This window comes from Scylla paramamosain, chromosome 34 (assembly GCF_035594125.1).
Source record: "Scylla paramamosain isolate STU-SP2022 chromosome 34, ASM3559412v1, whole genome shotgun sequence".
Taxonomy (NCBI): Eukaryota; Metazoa; Arthropoda; class Malacostraca; order Decapoda; family Portunidae; genus Scylla; species Scylla paramamosain.
The window spans coordinates 14,797,720-14,815,362 of NC_087184.1; the positions used below are offsets into that span (position 1 = coordinate 14,797,720).

General features: G+C 43.1%; 3 protein-coding genes across 9 annotated transcripts in view; all 3 read left to right on the plus strand.

Annotated features, from left to right (window-relative positions):
• Window positions 1-213, plus strand: part of LOC135089975 (uncharacterized) — a 1,361-nt gene extending 1,148 nt beyond the window's left edge. The window contains exon 3 of the mRNA XM_063986164.1: window positions 92-213. Coding sequence (XP_063842234.1) covers window positions 92-213 — 122 coding nt within the window. The remainder of the gene's footprint in view (window positions 1-91) is intronic.
• The window catches only part of LOC135090259 (uncharacterized), a 5,220-nt gene extending 2,652 nt beyond the window's left edge, over window positions 1-2,568 (plus strand). The window contains exon 4 of the mRNA XM_063986860.1: window positions 92-2,568. Coding sequence (XP_063842930.1) covers window positions 349-1,773 — 1,425 coding nt within the window. The 5' untranslated portion in view covers window positions 92-348 and the 3' untranslated portion in view covers window positions 1,774-2,568. The remainder of the gene's footprint in view (window positions 1-91) is intronic.
• A 1,622-nt stretch (window positions 2,569-4,190) lies between these two features.
• Window positions 4,191-17,643, plus strand: part of LOC135090260 (E3 SUMO-protein ligase RanBP2-like) — a 32,975-nt gene continuing 19,522 nt past the window's right edge. For 6 of the 7 annotated variants that reach the window (XM_063986861.1, XM_063986864.1, XM_063986863.1 and 3 more), the window contains exons 1-14: window positions 4,191-4,390; window positions 7,865-8,090; window positions 8,673-8,840; window positions 9,334-9,518; window positions 9,925-10,082; window positions 10,622-10,742; window positions 11,189-11,564; window positions 11,800-12,036; window positions 12,444-12,670; window positions 13,136-13,290; window positions 14,513-14,663; window positions 15,094-15,235; window positions 15,867-16,162; window positions 17,098-17,506. In XM_063986861.1, coding sequence (XP_063842931.1) covers window positions 4,319-4,390; window positions 7,865-8,090; window positions 8,673-8,840; window positions 9,334-9,518; window positions 9,925-10,082; window positions 10,622-10,742; window positions 11,189-11,564; window positions 11,800-12,036; window positions 12,444-12,670; window positions 13,136-13,290; window positions 14,513-14,663; window positions 15,094-15,235; window positions 15,867-16,162; window positions 17,098-17,506 — 2,923 coding nt within the window. In that variant the 5' untranslated portion in view covers window positions 4,191-4,318. Of the gene's footprint in view, window positions 4,391-4,895; window positions 5,019-7,864; window positions 8,091-8,672; window positions 8,841-9,333; window positions 9,519-9,924; window positions 10,083-10,621; window positions 10,743-11,188; window positions 11,565-11,799; window positions 12,037-12,443; window positions 12,671-13,135; window positions 13,291-14,512; window positions 14,664-15,093; window positions 15,236-15,866; window positions 16,163-17,097; window positions 17,507-17,643 lie in introns of those variants that run through there. The other variant, XM_063986866.1, reaches the window with a different exon arrangement.

A 17,643-nucleotide genomic window follows, 5' to 3' on the forward strand; every position in this document is an offset into this window, starting at 1 on the left:
TGTTGTTGTGACAGTAGTAGTAGTAGTAGTAGTAGTAGTAGTAGTAGTACTAATAGTAGCAGCACAACTCAAACACACATTACTCCCACAGGAGTTTCCAGCAGCGCCGTCACCACCACCACCACCCCTGCCACTAGCCGCGTGTCGCCCCCCCAGCCTGCAGCCCTGCACCGCCCCCCTCAGCCCCCTCGCCAAGCCCCACGAGGCACCTGACGCCGCTCCCATCACGTCCACCATCATCCACCGGCACCTTGCCACCCTGCAGAGGAGGCCAACGCACTCCAGAAGGGCGTGTCTTTTCCCTCCGCCAGCTCCTTCAGTGTGGTCCCTAATCCCTGCCCTGCCGTCATGCCCTCAGAAGGACTCTTTACCATGCTCTCAGGGACGTCAGCTCCTTACACTCTTCCCATAACCTCCTCCATCCTTCAGGGCAACGTCTCCGCGACCCAAGACTCCCCGCAGCTCCTCCAAGCGCTGGAAATCAAACAGAAACTCGAGAGGGACCTGGAGGAGTCTTTGCGGTTGGTGAGGCGTATGATACAGCTGGATCCTGACGCGGCGCCTCCGTCAGGGAAGAAGAACAAAGAGACCAGGAGTGCCAAGGTGTACCAGGAGTCCCTCAAGCAGCCCCAGATGTACGGCGCCACCGGGGATGTCCTAGTGGGGAGTCTTCAACCTGCAGTGATATCTGGGGACCTGCTGACGAAGGGTGATGGTGGTGGCGGCGGTGGCAGCTTGAAGAGTAAGGAGCGGAGAAAGACCACAACGAGGACCACGCCCAGAAGCAGAGGTGTCAAGGAGAGCAGCGGCAGGAAGGCGACGCGAAGGAGGGCGGGGAAGGGCAGGAAGTGCGGCGGCGGTGGCAGCGACGAGGAGGACAACGAAGGGAACGTGAAGAGGAGGAGGAAATCAACACGGGCCTCGTTCTCCCAGACTTCAGACGTGCAGCAGGACGCAAGCCATGGCTCCCTCACCCCTTCAGCCACTCCTGCAGCACACCAGCAGTGCCCCACGAGGACTGAGCGATGCCTGGCCGGTGTGGAACGCGGCCTGTATGACGCACTCCACCACTCCTTACCTAGGGACACCAAGGGGCAGGAGAGGAAAGGAGAACACACTGAAGGAGGCAGCCACAGACCGCCACAGGTGTCACACGCTTTCCCCGCCAAGCACAGCAGCAGCCCGCCCTCCTCCACCTCAGACACCCTCAAAAGTAACCTGGACGCCTGGGGACACGCGCAAAGGATACCAGAAGGATACTCCTCTAGGAAACGGCAGAGGAAGAGCACCATGGATGAATCCCTGAGCGGCCTCAATCAGACAGTCGCCCTGGCGCAGATCCTGGCCTCCCTGCAGCAAGGAGGGCACGCCACGGCATCCCCAGCAGGAGTGAAAGAGGACCCAACCCTGCCCCCTTCCCCTGCTGTACCCGATCACTTACTGGACACCCTGCAGAAGAATCTAAACATGCTGGTGCAAAAGAACTCCCTTCGCTTAGCCCTGCGTGGCCTCGTCAGGAGAAAACATGCATCACGCTCTTCCAAATCGAGAAAATACGTAAAAATTAGCTTGGGCGTGGGCGAGGAGGCGGAGGAAGAAGAGGAGGAGGAAGAGGATGAGGCGATGAAGGGGGATGCGTCTTCTGCAGGAGGGAGTGAGAAGAACGAGGCAGGCCAGGAGGAAGGCAGGACGGCCACGTGGCGGTTCCATGACCTTCTCTCCAGCGACGAGTCAGACGCCGAGGATGGCAGGCTGGTCATTGATACCGACTGAGGGCAACAGGTCAGCAGGTCAGAAGGTCACCAGGTCAAGCAGGCTGTTAGCAGTTGTGACGTAGACTAGTCATTACGTAGGTGTGTGTGTGTGTGTGTGTGTGTGTGTGTGTGTGTGTGTGTGTCTCTCTCTCTCTCTCTCTCTCTCTCTCTCTCTCTCTCTCTCTCTCTCTCTCTCTCTCTCTCTCTCTCTCTCTCTCTCTCTCTGTTTCCTGTTCTTTTCTTCTTCCTCTTCTTCTTCTTCTTCTTATTCTTATTATTATTATTATTACTATTATTATTCTGTTCTTTCGCTAGACAGAATCCAATGGTGTACATATTTGCTAGATATTATTGTATGTATGTATGTGTGTATGTATGTATGTATGTGTGTTTGTATGTATGTATTTCTATGAATGTTATGATTTCTTTTTACATTTATTTTTTAACTGATTTCCAAGGACCAGATACAGTAGAAGATAGTCACAAATTATATTAGTGTTAAGTACATGTGGGTATCATTTTTCTTCGTCCAATAGATGGCAGTAGTAAGAGTACAATAATTTGTGTTCGCGTACGATGACAAACTAGAAATGAAAAAAATAAACAGAGAAATAGATACGTGTGTGTGTGTGTGTGTGTGTGTGTGTGTGTGTGTGTTAGGAAGTAGGCAAAATAGTACAACAATAAATTAAATTAACATTCGGGTAGATTACCTAGAGGAAAAAAGACAAATAAAAGAAAAAAACAGATATACTAATGAATAACAAAAGAAAAGAAAATGGAAAGTGTAACAAAAAATAAATGAGACAAATAAGTAGTATCTTTTATTGCTCTCTCTCTTTCTCTCTCTCTCTCTCTCTCTCTCTCTCTCTCTCTCTCTCTCTCTCTCTCTCTCTCTCTCTCTTGTGTTGTTGTTGTTGTTGTTGTTGTTGTTGTTGTTGTTGTTGTTTTTTCCTCTTCTTCCTCCTCCTATCGATCTAACTATCTCTATTATCATCCCCTCTCCTCTCTCCTCTCTCTTCTCGTCTTCTTTATTTATGTCCCTTCGGTCTCCTGCTGTTTAAGGGAGTTTATTTTCACTTCTCAGTGGGAGAGGAAAGTTGAAGGGGAGAGAGGTGTGTTGTAAACGTACATTACTTTGCTATCAAGGGTACGATAGTAATTTCAGAGCCACGGTGTCTATAATACTATTTGAAAAGAGGAGGAAGGAAAAGAGGAAGATTGCAAAATGAGGGCGAGGAAGACCGAAAAAAGGGAGAAGAAAGAGAGGACTGAAAAGGAGGGAGAAAAGAGAGAGGAAGACCAGAAAAGAAGGGGGAGAAAAAAAGAAGGCCGAAAAAGATGGAGAGAGAGAGAGAGGAATAAAAAAAAAAAAAAAAGGGAAGAGCGAGAAGATAAGAAGCTGGGAATATTTGAATCTGGCGCCTTTTTTTATCAAGTTTCATCCGTTATTTTCTCTTCACTGTATCTGCCTTGTCTTGTTAGCTGGAAATGATGGAATGTCAGATAAAACTATATTGAGATTACGCGATTAGATTTTAAAGGTTGCTATGAGTAAAGTGTTTTTGTTTTTTATTGTTATTTTTAAGTCTTACCGGCAACTTCATTTTGAATATTTGCCGATATTTGAATTTCTTAATGATTTAGAATATAGCGAGATGGAAGACGTCTCAGTCACAACCAAATATATGTAGATGATGTCAATGTGTTATTTATAGTAAATGAGGTGTTTGAAAATTAGGTTACATATATACTGGTAAAGTGTGGATATAGAAATAGGACTCATATGAGCCAGAAGACAAATTTGATTATTTAATATTATCATGGAGACATTGTGTAGTAGTATTATAGAAGGAGAAGTGGAAGTTTAAAAATAGAAATGAAATAAGATTGAGCCAAGTGGTGTTTTTTTAAGAAATACATAGAAGAAATATTAAAAGGATTATGAACTAAGAAGCCAGGTTAAAATAGAATTAAGGTAGAAAATCTAATAGTTATAATCAAATACTAACAAAAAAAAATATATGAATTGATAAAAGGAAACAAAAACTACTACTAAAAGGGAGGAATTGAAATGAGAAGCTTGAGTAAAATAGAGGTTGTTAAGAAATCTAGTCAGCTTAACGGGAAGATGAAATAATGAACTTGAATATTACCAAAGAAAACTCAACTATCGCAGGAAAATACCAATGAAATAAATTAACGTATCAGCAAAATGAAACAAAAAAATGGGAAATAGCAGACGGAAACTAAAATGTGAAATAGCGGCGGAACAGTGACCATTAAGAAATCTAGTCCTCAATTAGTATAACACAATAATAATAACAAAATATTAGCCACAAAATCACCATTGAAAATTAAAATATCAACAAAACAAAACAAAAAATAAAAATAGTAGACGAAAACAGAAATGATAAATGTGGACAAAATAGTGTTCGTTAAGAAATCGAGTCCGCCTTGTCAACACAGCGCGGCGCCTCGAGTGTGTTCCGCGTTTTGGGGAATACTGCCATTATTATGAAACTACCTTCCTTCACACACTGAGCAACGGACGGACAGTTACCATGCTACGCTCCAAGAAGGATGTGGATCGCCATGTGCGTGATTTACTCAACAAAACCAAGACAGAAGACGAGGTGAGTGAGGAGAGGGAGGGAGCCAGTGGTGGTCCTTGTGGCGCCTTTATTTTATCTTCCCCGTTGAATATTTTAGTCTTATTATATAATTTTCTTCACCGTGTTTATTGTCCTAGGTGTGTCAAGGCATGGGTTGGGTTAGGTTTGGCTTGGTGTGTGTGTTGTTGCCTTAAGTTAGGGAAAGAGAAACAAACAAATGAATTATATGAGGGAGACCTGTATTTTCTTCACTAAATTTAATGTCCAAAGCCCAGCAAGAGGTGGGTTGAGTACTTGGGTGTTAGTAATCAGTGTTTCTTTAGTCTTTAGTTAAACAAACATACAAACGAACTATTCATCCTTCTGGCATGTATTTTATCCTTTCAACCGAATATTTTTCTTTTTATATAATTTTTCCCTCCAAACTTAAGTCATAAGGCTCAGTAAGGCGTGGGTTGACGATCAGGGTGTTCTTTATTATTGTAAGTAAAAAAAAAAAAAAACTAGTGGATGGTATTCGAGTCACGTGACGTAATGGTTTGCTTGGTAACACGCTACTTGTACCGTACTTGTAGGAAAACAAAAATCAGGGGATAGGTTAGCGGAGTGTGATCGGAAGAAGTAGCATTGTTGGTTTCAGCTTATTCTGGTGAGTGTGTGTGTGTTTGTGTGTGTAGGGCAGCAGATATGACGCGAGTATTGTTTGTGTATGAATTTTGCTGTGAAATATGAATGTAAGGGTGGTTTAGTCAGATTAAGTTTTGTTAGGTGTAGTTTGGTTAGGGTTCATTGTCAGGTTGCTTTGTCAGGTTAGGTTTATAGTTAAGTTTGCTTAGATTTACTGTTGCTAAGTTTGTTATATTGAAGCTAACTAGAGAAAATCATACTCTTTCATGTTATGGTTGATGTCAGTGAAGTGTGTTGTCAGTTATGCATGAGTGCTGGAGTGGTTTGCTTAAATTAGGTTCAGTTTGGTTAGTTTAGGTTTAATTGCATGAAGTTATTATTTTTACATTGGGCTTAGGTAAGGTTGGTAAGGTTTATCAGTCTGTTTTCTTATGTTGAACCTAACTTAATCTTGTTCACTTTCATATGGTGGATAGCAATGAAGTCTTGTCTGTGTTGAAGTGTGTGAGTGCAGGAGTGGTTTAGTCAGATTAGGTTTAGCCTGAGCTGGAGTGTGACAGTGGGGCACAAGATGATCCCTCTCCACCAGGGGCTGACAGGGCTAAGAGTGTGAACAGTGTGTGTGTGTGTGTGTGTGGTGCATAACATAACAGTATAATACAACAGAAAACACCCAGAATAACAGAACGGAGTACCATTAGGGGAAACACTAAGCGTAACCACTGAGAAGCAGCTTAAGACTAACAGGAACTAATGGAACACAAAAATACAATTCCTACATGGTCAGCTTGTTACAGGTAGCTTGAAATTAATTAACAGCCAAAAAAAATCATCTTAACTTCAAAAAAAACAAGCAGTACATGGTTAGCCAGTGACAGATGCATCACTAGATCAACAAATAACAAAGCATCTTAACAGCTTCAAAAAACATGTACTTCGTGGTTAACTATTAACAGACGCATCGTTAAACCAACAGACAACTAACAAGGCATCTCAGAAACAAACAAAAATAAATAAATAAATAAATAAATAAATAAATAACAACTTAAACTAATGATGGTTGTCTTACTAAACCAAACAACACAGACTAACAAAACTCTAACAATCATCAGGAAGATTCATGATTGTTCAATTGATTCGGCTGTTTGCGCCAGTACAGCATCCTTAGATAACACCACATTTTGTCCATCAACTTCAGTTAGGAACTTCTCCATGAGAGTTCTTATTTATGCCTAACATCCTGTAAGCAAACAAAGTCGCTGGTAATCCTTCCATTACCCACGACTAACAGGGATGCAGCTCACTGAAATAACACTGCAGTTTACCCATCACCTTCAGCTAGAGATGCATTTATAAGAGTTTTTTTTTTATTATTATTTTTGTAGTTTGTATCCTCTAAGTCCACAAAACTGCTGCTACCACTTAAGAGAGATATTTTTTTCCTAGTTAGCGTCCTGTAACCAAACAAATCTGATGGCACCACTTCAACATGAGAATAAAATGCTCCAAGGTTGTCTGAGGCGCTATCACTGAGGTGCAACGTCAGCACTGCGGTACAGGAGCTTCTGATCAACTCTTTCTTCAGAATGGTCACTCACAAAATATCTTGTGTTATCTTGCACAACAGCCCCTCTCTTATTCAGACACATTAGCTCACCCTCCCCTCTCTTTCCTCCTGCCACAGTGCTGTGCAGTCACCTCTTGCTTTAGAACATTAGGTCTTCAGCTACCTTACATGATGGCTCTGCTGTCACACACAACTTTTTATTTATTTATTTATTTATTTATTTATTTTTATTATTATTATTATTATTATTATTATTATTATTATTATTATTATTATTATTATTATTATTATTATTTATTTATTTATTTATTTTATTTATTTTTTATTTATTTATTTATGTATTTTATTTTTTTCTCTCTCCAAACAGACACACACACTCCTCTTCCACTTGCCATTTTATTATGCCTATATCAGATTACAAGTTTTTGTTGTTTATGTCATAGTGCTGTGCAAGATAAAGCTGACAATGCCTTTCAGTAAATTTTTTGTCTTTGCTATTGTTGATTAGAAGCACAAATACTTGAAAATGTGCTCACCAGATCCTGAGAACCAAGGTGCTGGTGGTGCCTTTGATAAGATTGTTGATGACTGTTCTCTGTTGTTTTTCTCTTTTCCTTCCACTTGTCATAAGGTTTATGGGTACAACATAGCTAGGCTCTGTTATTATGTTTGTTCTTTTTGTTCCAGGTTTTTTTGACACTCAGAACACCAATAAATTACCTCTTCATTATTTTGCCTTTGTTTCCCATTTTTCATTTTAAGAACTCCACAATCAATGGCTCCTCTTCCTTTTTTGCCTTCCTTCCCCAGTTTTTGACCCTCAGAGCACCAATGAATTTTCTCCTCCTTTTATTGTCTTCCTTTCTCATTTTTTTTTTTTCACTGTAAGAACACCAGAATTAATGGGTCCTTTCTTTTTCTTGTCTTCCTTTCCTTTTTTGTTTCTCTCTCTCTCTCTCTCTCTCTCTCTCTCTCTCTCTCTCTCTCTCTCTCTCTCTCTCTCTCTCTCTCTCTCTCTCTCTCTCTCTCTCTCTCTCTCTCTCTCTCTCTCTCTCTCTCTCTCTCTCTCTCTCTCTCTCTCTCTCTCTCTCTCCCCCCAGAACACCACCATCAACTCTCCTTTCTTTTCAGTCTTTCTGCCCCATTTTTTAACCCAGAATACCAAAGTCAACAATCCCTCTTTCTTTTCAGTCTTTCTGCCCCAGTTTTTGATCCCAGAACACCACAATCAACTGTCCCTCTTTCTTTTCTCTCTTTCCCACCTGAGCACATGTAAGAAGCCGTCCCTTCCCTTGTTTCAGCGTAAAGTTCGTGGGTACAACATTGCCAGGCTCTACTACAACATTGGGGAGTTTGGCAGCTCAGCACGCTACCTTGCTGAGTTTCTGATGGTGCGGCCGAGGGCTGTGGATGCCCACCGCCTGCTGGGACAGGTCCAGGAGGGGCTTGGCAACAAGGAGAAGGCAGTGCAGGCATACAAGACAGCATATGAGCTCGGGGAGGGACAGAAGGACCTCCTGCTGAAGAGTGAGTGTTGCTGTTACTTAAACACACACAGTATAGCATAACTTTTTATACTTTTCTCTCATATTCTGTCCATCTTCCTACTTTTCTCATCCCTATTTTGTTCTCCTTTTCAGCTTTTTTCACCCCTATTCTGTCCACTCTCTTCCTGCTCTTTTTTTTACCTCTATTCTGTCCACTTTCTTTTCTACTTTTCTCACTCCTGTTCTGCCCAACTCCCTTCTTACTTTTTCTCACCCTTATTCTATCCATTTCACTAATGCAAAATCTAACCAGTTTTCGGTCTCATCCCTTTCACTGGTAAACTATGGAACTCCCTGCCTGTTTCTTAATAGTAACAACAACACACACACACACACACACACACACACACACACACACACACACACACACACACACACACACACACACACACACACACACACACACACACACACACTGTAGTAATAGTAGTAGTGAAACATCCTTATCAACATGTTTTCCTCCCAAATCAGAAGCAGCATTTGTGTAAACCATAATAAAACCTTACCATAATCAATAATACCCACTTGTTAACCCACACCTCATCTTCTCACATCCCTTCAGTCTGCGAGCTGTACACTGAAGTTGAGGCCGACTCCTCCGTGCGGCTGTACTGGGCTGAGGAAGGCCAGCGCCACTACCCCCACCGGGAGAGTGTGGTCAAGCTGAGGGAGGTGCTGCTTTCTCGGGATGGAACACAATCACGGGAAGAACTGGAGAAACTTTACATGGGTGAGTGAAGGTGGATAAAAGAGTAAGGTGAAAGCAGGTGGAGTGAGTAAGGAAAGAAATGATTGGGTGAGTGAAGGGGCATGGAGGTGTGGGGTGCATGAGGGAAGGTGTTGAAGTGAGGAGTGAGTGAAGGGGTTTGGAGTAAGGAAGGATTGGGTGAGTGATAGATGAGTAAATGTGTGTGTGTGTATGTATGAGAATAAAGTTCAGTTTGTTATAGAATTTATAGCCAATATTCTTCATTTATCTTTGTTGTCGGCTATATCAAGAGCAGTGATCTTCACTAACTTGTGTTCATTAATCTCTGTTCATCATCATTATTGCATCAAGGTGAATGTATTTTACTCACTTGTATGTATGTTTTGACACAAGATCAATTTATTCAACTCACACTAATTCATTTTCTCACTTTATCTCATTGTGTATGTATGTTTTGGCACACAAGATCAACTTATTCAACCCACACTAACTCACCTGTTTACTTTGACCACAGAGGAGATCAAGGCCAGTCCAATGGACGTGCGGCTACAGACCAACCTGCTGCGGCTGTACCGGGAGTGGGGGGCGGATGACAGCTCCATGCTCTGTGAGGCATACCAGTATGGCTGCCAGGTGGAGGCACGCAAGGCCTTCAGCGACTCCCTCCAGTGGTACCAGACTCTCCTGGATGTGATGCAGGTGTGTGGGTCGCTTGGCACTGTTGAGTGGCTGACTGTGTTCTGGGAATCAAGCTACTCCTCTTATCTCTACTTCATTTATATCTTCTGTAGTACTCATTACCTGCTTGTCTTTCTGTGGTCATCTCTCTTCCTCCTGCCTGCTGCATCCATTCCCTGTACCCTCTTCACATACTCATCTCTGCACATAACTACCACAATTTTCATTTAACATCCTACAGTATTGGTCAGATTATGAGTCTCTCAGCACACTCAGCACATCCAACACATTACTATCATTATCATTTAACATCCTTCAATATTTACCAGTGTATGAGTCTTTTAGTACACTATCATCTTGTCATTTAACATTCTACAAGGTTTACAACACATGAGTCTCCCAGCTTACTCCTTTCTACTCCTGACAGGCTTATGAGGGCACCAAGGATGTCAGTCAAGACAAAGAGTTTTACACCAACTACCTGTCAGCCCTGGAGCGCCTGGTGTACCTCACCCTGGCCTCCTGCAGCGAGTCGGCCCTCCTCTCACAGTCCACCCTGCAGGACGCCGTCACTCTCCTACACAAGTGAGTGCCCACAAAGTGTTTGTAAATAAAGAAATCCATGAAAGATTGGCTGAGGATCTCTACTTTTATATTTAATGCATTAAATATTTTGTCTTTATTTATTTATTTATTTTTTTTTTTTAGTACAGGTAATCTTGGGATTGCTTCATGCGTCTCTGCCAGCCAAGACTTGTATTTGTGCTACATACCAATGTTTTTCTTAAGTTCAGATAGTTCAAGGATCATTTCGTGTATCTTTGTCTTCTAGAGCATATATTTTTGCTTCATTATATAATTTTCTTTGAGTCTTTTTAACAGTAGGATTGCTTCGGGTTAATGTGCCATCCAGTAACAACAATTGCCCTTCACAATGATATCCTCTTCAACACAGAGCTAAGAATATGAGTGATGTGTGAGTGTGTGGTTTCTTATTCTCATCCTGTATGGAACTGCAGACAGATAGTTTAATATAAAGATTACTTCTGATTCAGTGCCATCCAGAATTAGGTTTTAGTCCATAGAGTAAAGCATCAGACTGACACATGTTCTCTTATCCTCAGATTTGATCAAAGCCTCAAGTCACACCTGCATGTGGTGGGGCAGAAGACCATGTTTGGCCAGCTCATGGTGGGCCAACTGTACTTACACATGGCCATCTTTCTAATACACAATGCCAAGAAGGTGAGCATCCGGAGGAGTTGTTTTTGTTTTGGTACAAGTAGGGTGTCAGTTTGTTTGTGTTTATTTGTTTTAGTTTGTTGTTTGGTTTCTGTTTTGTTTCAGTTTGTATTTTTCTTGTTTCTCGTGCATTGTTTGAGTTCACTTTTCCCGTTTGTATTGCATTAGTTTGGTTTATTTCCCATGTTTCTCTTGCATTATTTTAGTTCATATTACCTGTGTTTGTTTCATTGTTTTAGTACATTTTTCCTGTTTCTGTTTCATTCAAGTTTTTCTTCGTATTTCCCATGTTTGTTTCATTTACTAGCAAATTTTAAGGCAGATTTGATGAAAATAGATAACTAAACTTAACCTTATCAAGCCCAACACCCAAAAAATAGCTGGGATGGCTAATCTTCACACATTTATTAGCTTATCCTGGGACTGAACCCTCACCTCTTCACCCACAGGAGGGGCTCACACAGGCCAACACCACCTCAGCTGCACTGCTCTTCCATGCCTGCCGGTTCAGACCCCCAGAGAAAGCCAAGACAACAAAAGCCCGCGAGAATTTTTGGTACAAGCTTGCCTGCCACAGAATGTCCCAGGCAGCCCACGTCCTGCAGCACATGGCCGGCGCAGGCAATGAGAGGACAGCCTTCCTGGATCGGGTGAAGCAGCAGTGTAGCAACAAGGAGGCACAGCTTAACATTCACCAGTCTGTCTTCGGGGCATCCTCAGGCTCCAACAAGGACAGTGATGGAAGCTTCTTTCTCTCAGATGAGGAGTTCATCACAGCACCTCTACAGTACCCAGAAGTGGAACAGGTCAAGGAGTGGGACCATGGTGGGTACTGGCTCCTGGTTTGTGTGTTGTCTGGTCTCTGTTACCATTTATTTGTGTTCATTGTGTGTCTTCCCTTATGGTGTTGGATGGTCATGTGTTCAGAGCAAAAGGTTTTCTTCAAGATCTAGTCTCATATTTTAAGTGTCTATGCAAATATGTTTTCACAGTACTGAATCACAAAGGATAAGCATGGCAGTGAAAGTGTTAATGAATCCTGTCCTCATTACTTTCACAGTGGTGGGCATCATGTACTGTGCCAGCCTGGGGGACCTGGTGTGGCTGTGTCTCCAGCAAGCGCCAGAGAACCTAAGGGAGCCACAGCCCTACTACTCCTTCTCGCTGTTTGAGGGCCTGCAGTTCTCCTCAGCCAGCGTCAACACCTGGGCCCCGGAGACATTGTGCCACCTGGATCTGCTGGCATTCCTGGCAGCCACCGTGTACTGCCAGCGTGTGGCGGCCAAGGAGACTCATGGTGAGGCGCCAGGCTGGTGCAGGGAGTGTGTTTTCAGCATCCTCTCTGTGATCCTGTTTTTCCAGGTCTTCCTTTTCACTGTTGTTGCTCCTCTTTATTTCTCAAATATTTCTTTTTGGGAACAGATATTCATTTTTATTTATGGATTTATTTATCTGTTTTCATTTGATGCCTTTTTAATTAATTATTGAATAACTTCTTTTTTTTTTTATACTTCTATATGTAAAATGTGTATGTGACATTTTTAAATCATTTCTGAAATGTATATTTATATTGCTCATAAACTGAGACTAGCCTGTATATATTACTTCCTATTTTGTATAAGTTACTTCACAACAATAACTTCGGACAACAGTAACTAAAACTAACCACAACCCCTCCATCACCACCACCACCACCACCTGCAGGGCCTCCACCCGTCATGCTCCCCACCGTTCTCAGCCCCACACTGTGCACCCCAGAGCAGAGTGAGTGTTGGGGCGCTGCTCACACTCTATTCAACAATCGGGCGCACCACCGCCTTGGGAAGCTGCGTCTCACCCTCCAGCGTGGCCTTGAGGTCATCCGGGCACATGGCAACCACGGCATTGACCTCCCCTTGATGGCTCACCTGGCACAGTGCTTCACTAATTGGGTAAGGCACTGTGGCACTTTGGCACTGATTGGGCCACTCATTAGGTTACTCAGGTCATTCAGTGGAAGTTTTGGTGTTTTGTTCTTGTATAAGGAAGATAATTGTGATGATCTTGTTTTGTTTACCATTAAGGGCACGTTGGCACTGCTTGGGTCACTCAGGTCAAGTTGTTATGGAAGTTATGATGTTTTGTTTGTGTGTAAGAGAGATACTTGCACCAGTCTTGTCATTTTGTTTAGTGTTATTTTCTCATGCAAGATTCGATGGCTTATGAGTTTCTCCTCGTTTTTGTGGTTGTAAAGACAGGTGATCTCTCTGATGTTAGCCCTTCTTGTGTTCTCCTTCATACCCATCTTCAGGTCTTCCAGCTACCTCCATATCTGATGCTGTTTTAGTATATTTATGTGGCATCATCTTATAAAATCTGCCTGTAGCCTACTTTCAGTCACACCTCCTGCTTGACAGGTGAGTGTGGCAGAGTCGGATGGAAGTGCCAGCAGTGAAGTGGAAGCTCTGAGGGAACGGGCAGAGCATTACTGGCAGCGGGTCCTCCTGTGTCTGCGCACCACCCGTAACATCATGAGTGTGGCACCACGGAACCCTCTGTTTGTGGCCCCAGGGTGAGTGTGAGCCCCTTGACCTGTGATTCTTGGCCTATTAAAATCACACTCCAATCTTTTTATTTTACTGCTTATTTTAAGATGTTGTTACATCACCTTTAGTTCCTCTTAGGTCTTCTCTCACTTTTGCCAAACTTGATTCTATATCATTTACATTAAACTCCTTCTGTCAGGCATTGCTCCATTTATATGCTGTTTGTGTATCCTTATTTTCCTCACCTGTGTTTTTAATTACAGTTAGAGTAGTATCATATATAGGTAATATTTACAGTTAGAATAGTATCAGTAGTCTGCCCCTATTGTGCTAGGTAAGATAAGTACCTTGTGGGAGGTTGACAGGTGTGTGTCAAGTAACCTGTGGGGACCATGTGGTCTTACCACCTCTATCACAGCGTCCTGAATTATTCTGTCTTGTTGGGAGTCTGGGAGCAGTTCTCTGACCATCTCAGGGCCTGTTTGTTGTTGTGTACTTGTGTCATTTGTGTTTTGTGCTGTTAAGTGCGACTGGCATTCAAAGCTCACTGCTGGGAGGGCTGAAGCCAGAGGATTTCATAACACTGCATGTGTGTGGTTGTCTTTAGTCCTCTAGGAGACTACAGATAGCTTGCTCACAAGCAAGAGGATATAATGTCTGTGTGTGGATTGGCCTGTTATGTGGGAGGTTGCTCACAGAATATTATAAGCCTTATACCTGTGTGTCCTTTGTGTTGGCTGTTCCCCTCCTGGCACGTGGTTTGTGGTTCTTTCTCAGCTTGTGAGTTTGGTGGACGATTGTATTACTCCCTTCCCTATTGGTGGGTGAAATAGGGTGGCAACCTGGGATGCTTGATAGCTGTTGGCAACCAGCAGGTGCCTGGATTTGTCATGTTTATGCCTCGCACTAGGCTACACTGGTGGTTGTCTAGAGAGAAGCTGACCTGAGTGTAGTGGCAGCTGTGGGGGAGGCTAGAGCTGGTCACAACACTATTTACACTATTTTATTCCATTTATTTTTAGTATTATTTTTCCTTATGTTCTCCTTTGTGTGTGTGTGTGTGTGTGTGTGTGTGTGTGTGTGTGTGTGTGTGTGTGTGTGTGAAACATTGGTTATAAGTGTGCTTGATTTTGTATTTCTATTCTCTTCCTGTCAGTTTCCCAGTTTTTTCTTGCCTTCCACTATCCCCTTCCTTGTGTGGCTTTGGGCATAACATAGCATCACTCACTTTTCCCATTACTCCGCCAGCATGGATCTCTCTAAGGAGGAGCGCAGTAAGGTGGAGGAGGAGGGCAAGTTCTTCCTGGCAATGCGTCTGGTGCAGGCAGGGAAGCAGCAGGATGCCATTCAGGCCCTTGGGGAACTGAAGAGCCCAGAGGCAGCATTCCAGAGGGCTATGGTGGGTTGGACCACTTGTATTTATCTTGTTCGCTTGTCTAATTCTGGTATACAGGGATTGAGTTAATACATTTATGGTCCTGTTTATATATTTGTCCAGGTTTTTTCACTTTATAAACACTCCTTGCCTCTATTACTTCTTGTAGCTTGTTATTCATGGTGGTTATGGACAGATTAATTCATGTTTTGTGGTTTTATATACATGTTTTCTTACCACATTGCTATTGTCTTTATTATTGTGATTGTATTGTAAGTTCCTATTTACATCTTGCTGCCTTTCCATTATTTTGTTAGTGTTAAGTTATATCTTCATTAACTTGGAAGGAATTATGAAATTGTAACACTATTTTGTCTTATGTAATATTCTTCGATATGGAATGAGGAGAGGAAGGAATAATGATTATAACATTGCTCCATCCTTCCTGGTTCAGCTGTACAACGAGCAGGCACAGGCAGTGGTGAGCGAGGGTGGGGTGGAGTCAGCCACACCTGAGGCACGTGCCCAGCAGGCCTCCCTCCTCACCCAGGCCCGTGACACCCTCTACCTCACCCTGGACAGACTCCGCATGCCAGGTGGGTCTTCTGAGAGTGTTCAGGAGCCCAGGGATGCAAGGGAAGCTATAAGGGACCAGTACACCCATACAGTATATGGCAGGCTTAAGTAGGATTTACTCATCTGTATCCACCTGTCTTTAATATTCAGAGATTTATCTTTTCAAAGCTCCCTGTTAAGTTGGCAAGAATGACTTGATTACTGAGTCTATTCCAGTCATCTGTTACTCTGTTTGAGAACTAATTTCATATATCTTTTTTTAAATTAATGGGGGTGGTTCATGAGATGCTCTTTCCACTTGAGGCTGATGGGGCTAAGAGTGTGAATGATGTGTGTATGAGTGTGTGGTGCCATCCTGTGTGGGACTGCTGGCCTGGTATATAAGTAGATAGATATTTGAATGTGTTTTATCTAATTCTATCCTGATTACCTTAACGACGCTGTCTGTATCCTTGTAACAGTGAAGGTTATTTAAAAACCTCACTGTCTCCTACAATCTTGGAATGCCCTCATGATCTATCATCAGCCAATCTCATTGTGTCCACCTTCTCCCATGCTTCACCAAGCAGCTCCAGCATCAAGTCCATGGTCACCAGTGTCACTTGATTGGCTCTTGGGTGAAGGTAAAAGGTATCACTATCTCCCCATCAGGTGTGGATCGATACCATCCACTCAACGCCAAGCTGAGCCAGCAGCTGGAGGACGTAGAGCGCCGCCTGTCCCTCCTTACCTCCGCTGGTCAGGGCGTACACCACCACCGCCACCACCACCACCAAGAGGACGACACTGAGTCCCTCTCTGACTCCTCCCACTCCCCCCATGACCTGACCAATGGACATGACCCCACCTCCTCCCCCCACCTTGCTCTTCACTCCACCCCCATGGCCAGACACTTCAGCACCTCCACGTCCTCCCCGCTCAAGTCCTCCTCCAGGGCGATGAGACAGGTGAGTGTGTGGACCTTGCTCTGAAACACCTGCACAACATCTCCACCATTTAATTGAAGCTATACAGGTTTTTAAGAGTGTTTTTATGATTATAGTGACTGATTAACAAGATTTCTACAGTATTAAAAGGAGAAATAGTCTTGAGAACCTGGCTAAACATCTCTGTGGCATTTTCAAATAGTCTTGGTGAGAAAGTAGAGCATTTTTTAATATGGGCCCGTGTCTTGTTCTTAGCCCTCCCGTGTCTCTTTTATCTCATTAGCCATGTAGTTTGTGCAGAGTGGACCAATTTCTTGTCTTGATTTCCATTTTGGTCAATGTTAAGAATTGTATGCCATTTCATTTTCCTTTGCTCCTTTGTCCCCCTTTTAGCCTATGGGTTTCAAGTTTATGAAATGCAGATGTCTCCCTAAGCCTATGTTGTGTTTCTTGAGTCTTGTTTAGCATTATGATATGTTTCTCTTATTTTATTTATTTATTTATTTATTTATTTATTTATTTATTTATTTTATTTATTTTTTATTATTTATTTTATTTTATTTATTTATTTTTTTTTTTTTTTTTGTCAGTGCTGCCATTCCATTTTCCTCCCTATCTTTGTTCTTTTTTAGCTGTAAATTTTAGTCAATGAAAAGCAGATATCTTCTTTTGAATCTGGATTAACTTGGAAATTTGATATTTATTTTGTGAATGTCATCATTACTCTATGAGTCATGGCTCAACACACATCTGAAACCTGTGATGAAGCATTAACATTGGTGTCTGAAAGAATTACCAGGAGTACAAAAACAACTTGTAATGACTTGACTTCATTGTTGTTGCTGCTGTTTCATCCATCATGTCAAAGAATTACTAGGAGTATGAAAAAACAGTTTGTAATGACTTGCCTTCATTGTTATTGCTACTATTTCACCCATGACATCCCTGGTACACAGGAGGCAAGACCCAGCCCAGAGCGCCTGCATGCCCAAGTGCAGGCACTGTCGAAGGTGCAGGAGACCACCCTGAGGAACATGGAGGAGCAGAATACCGCCCTCAAGGCACAGAATGACGCGCTGCGGGACCTGTGCACCTCCATGGCAGATGGCTTCCGTGAGAACTCCTCTCTGTACCGGTCAATGCTGGAGCAGAACCGGGCCATCTCCCAGGACGCCTACACCTCTGTGCTGGGCGAGGTGCGGCAGATGCATGCCACCATCAAGGAGAACCAGGCACAGCTGCGGTCCTTGGCTGCAGATATTGCCGACTTGAGGACCATGCGGGCTGCCACGGCCACTCCACCCAAGCTCCCTGAGACTGCTGAGGTGAAGCAGGCTGAGGAGGTGCCCGTGGATATCCCAGCAGGTCAGTTTTGGGTTATCTAGGGATGTATTTATAGGCGCTGTTTGTGATAATTTGCTTAGTGTTGTATGGCCCCATGAGGGAGAGTAAGGATGCAAACCATTGTCTATTTAACTTATCAAGATAGTGAATTGGTTCTT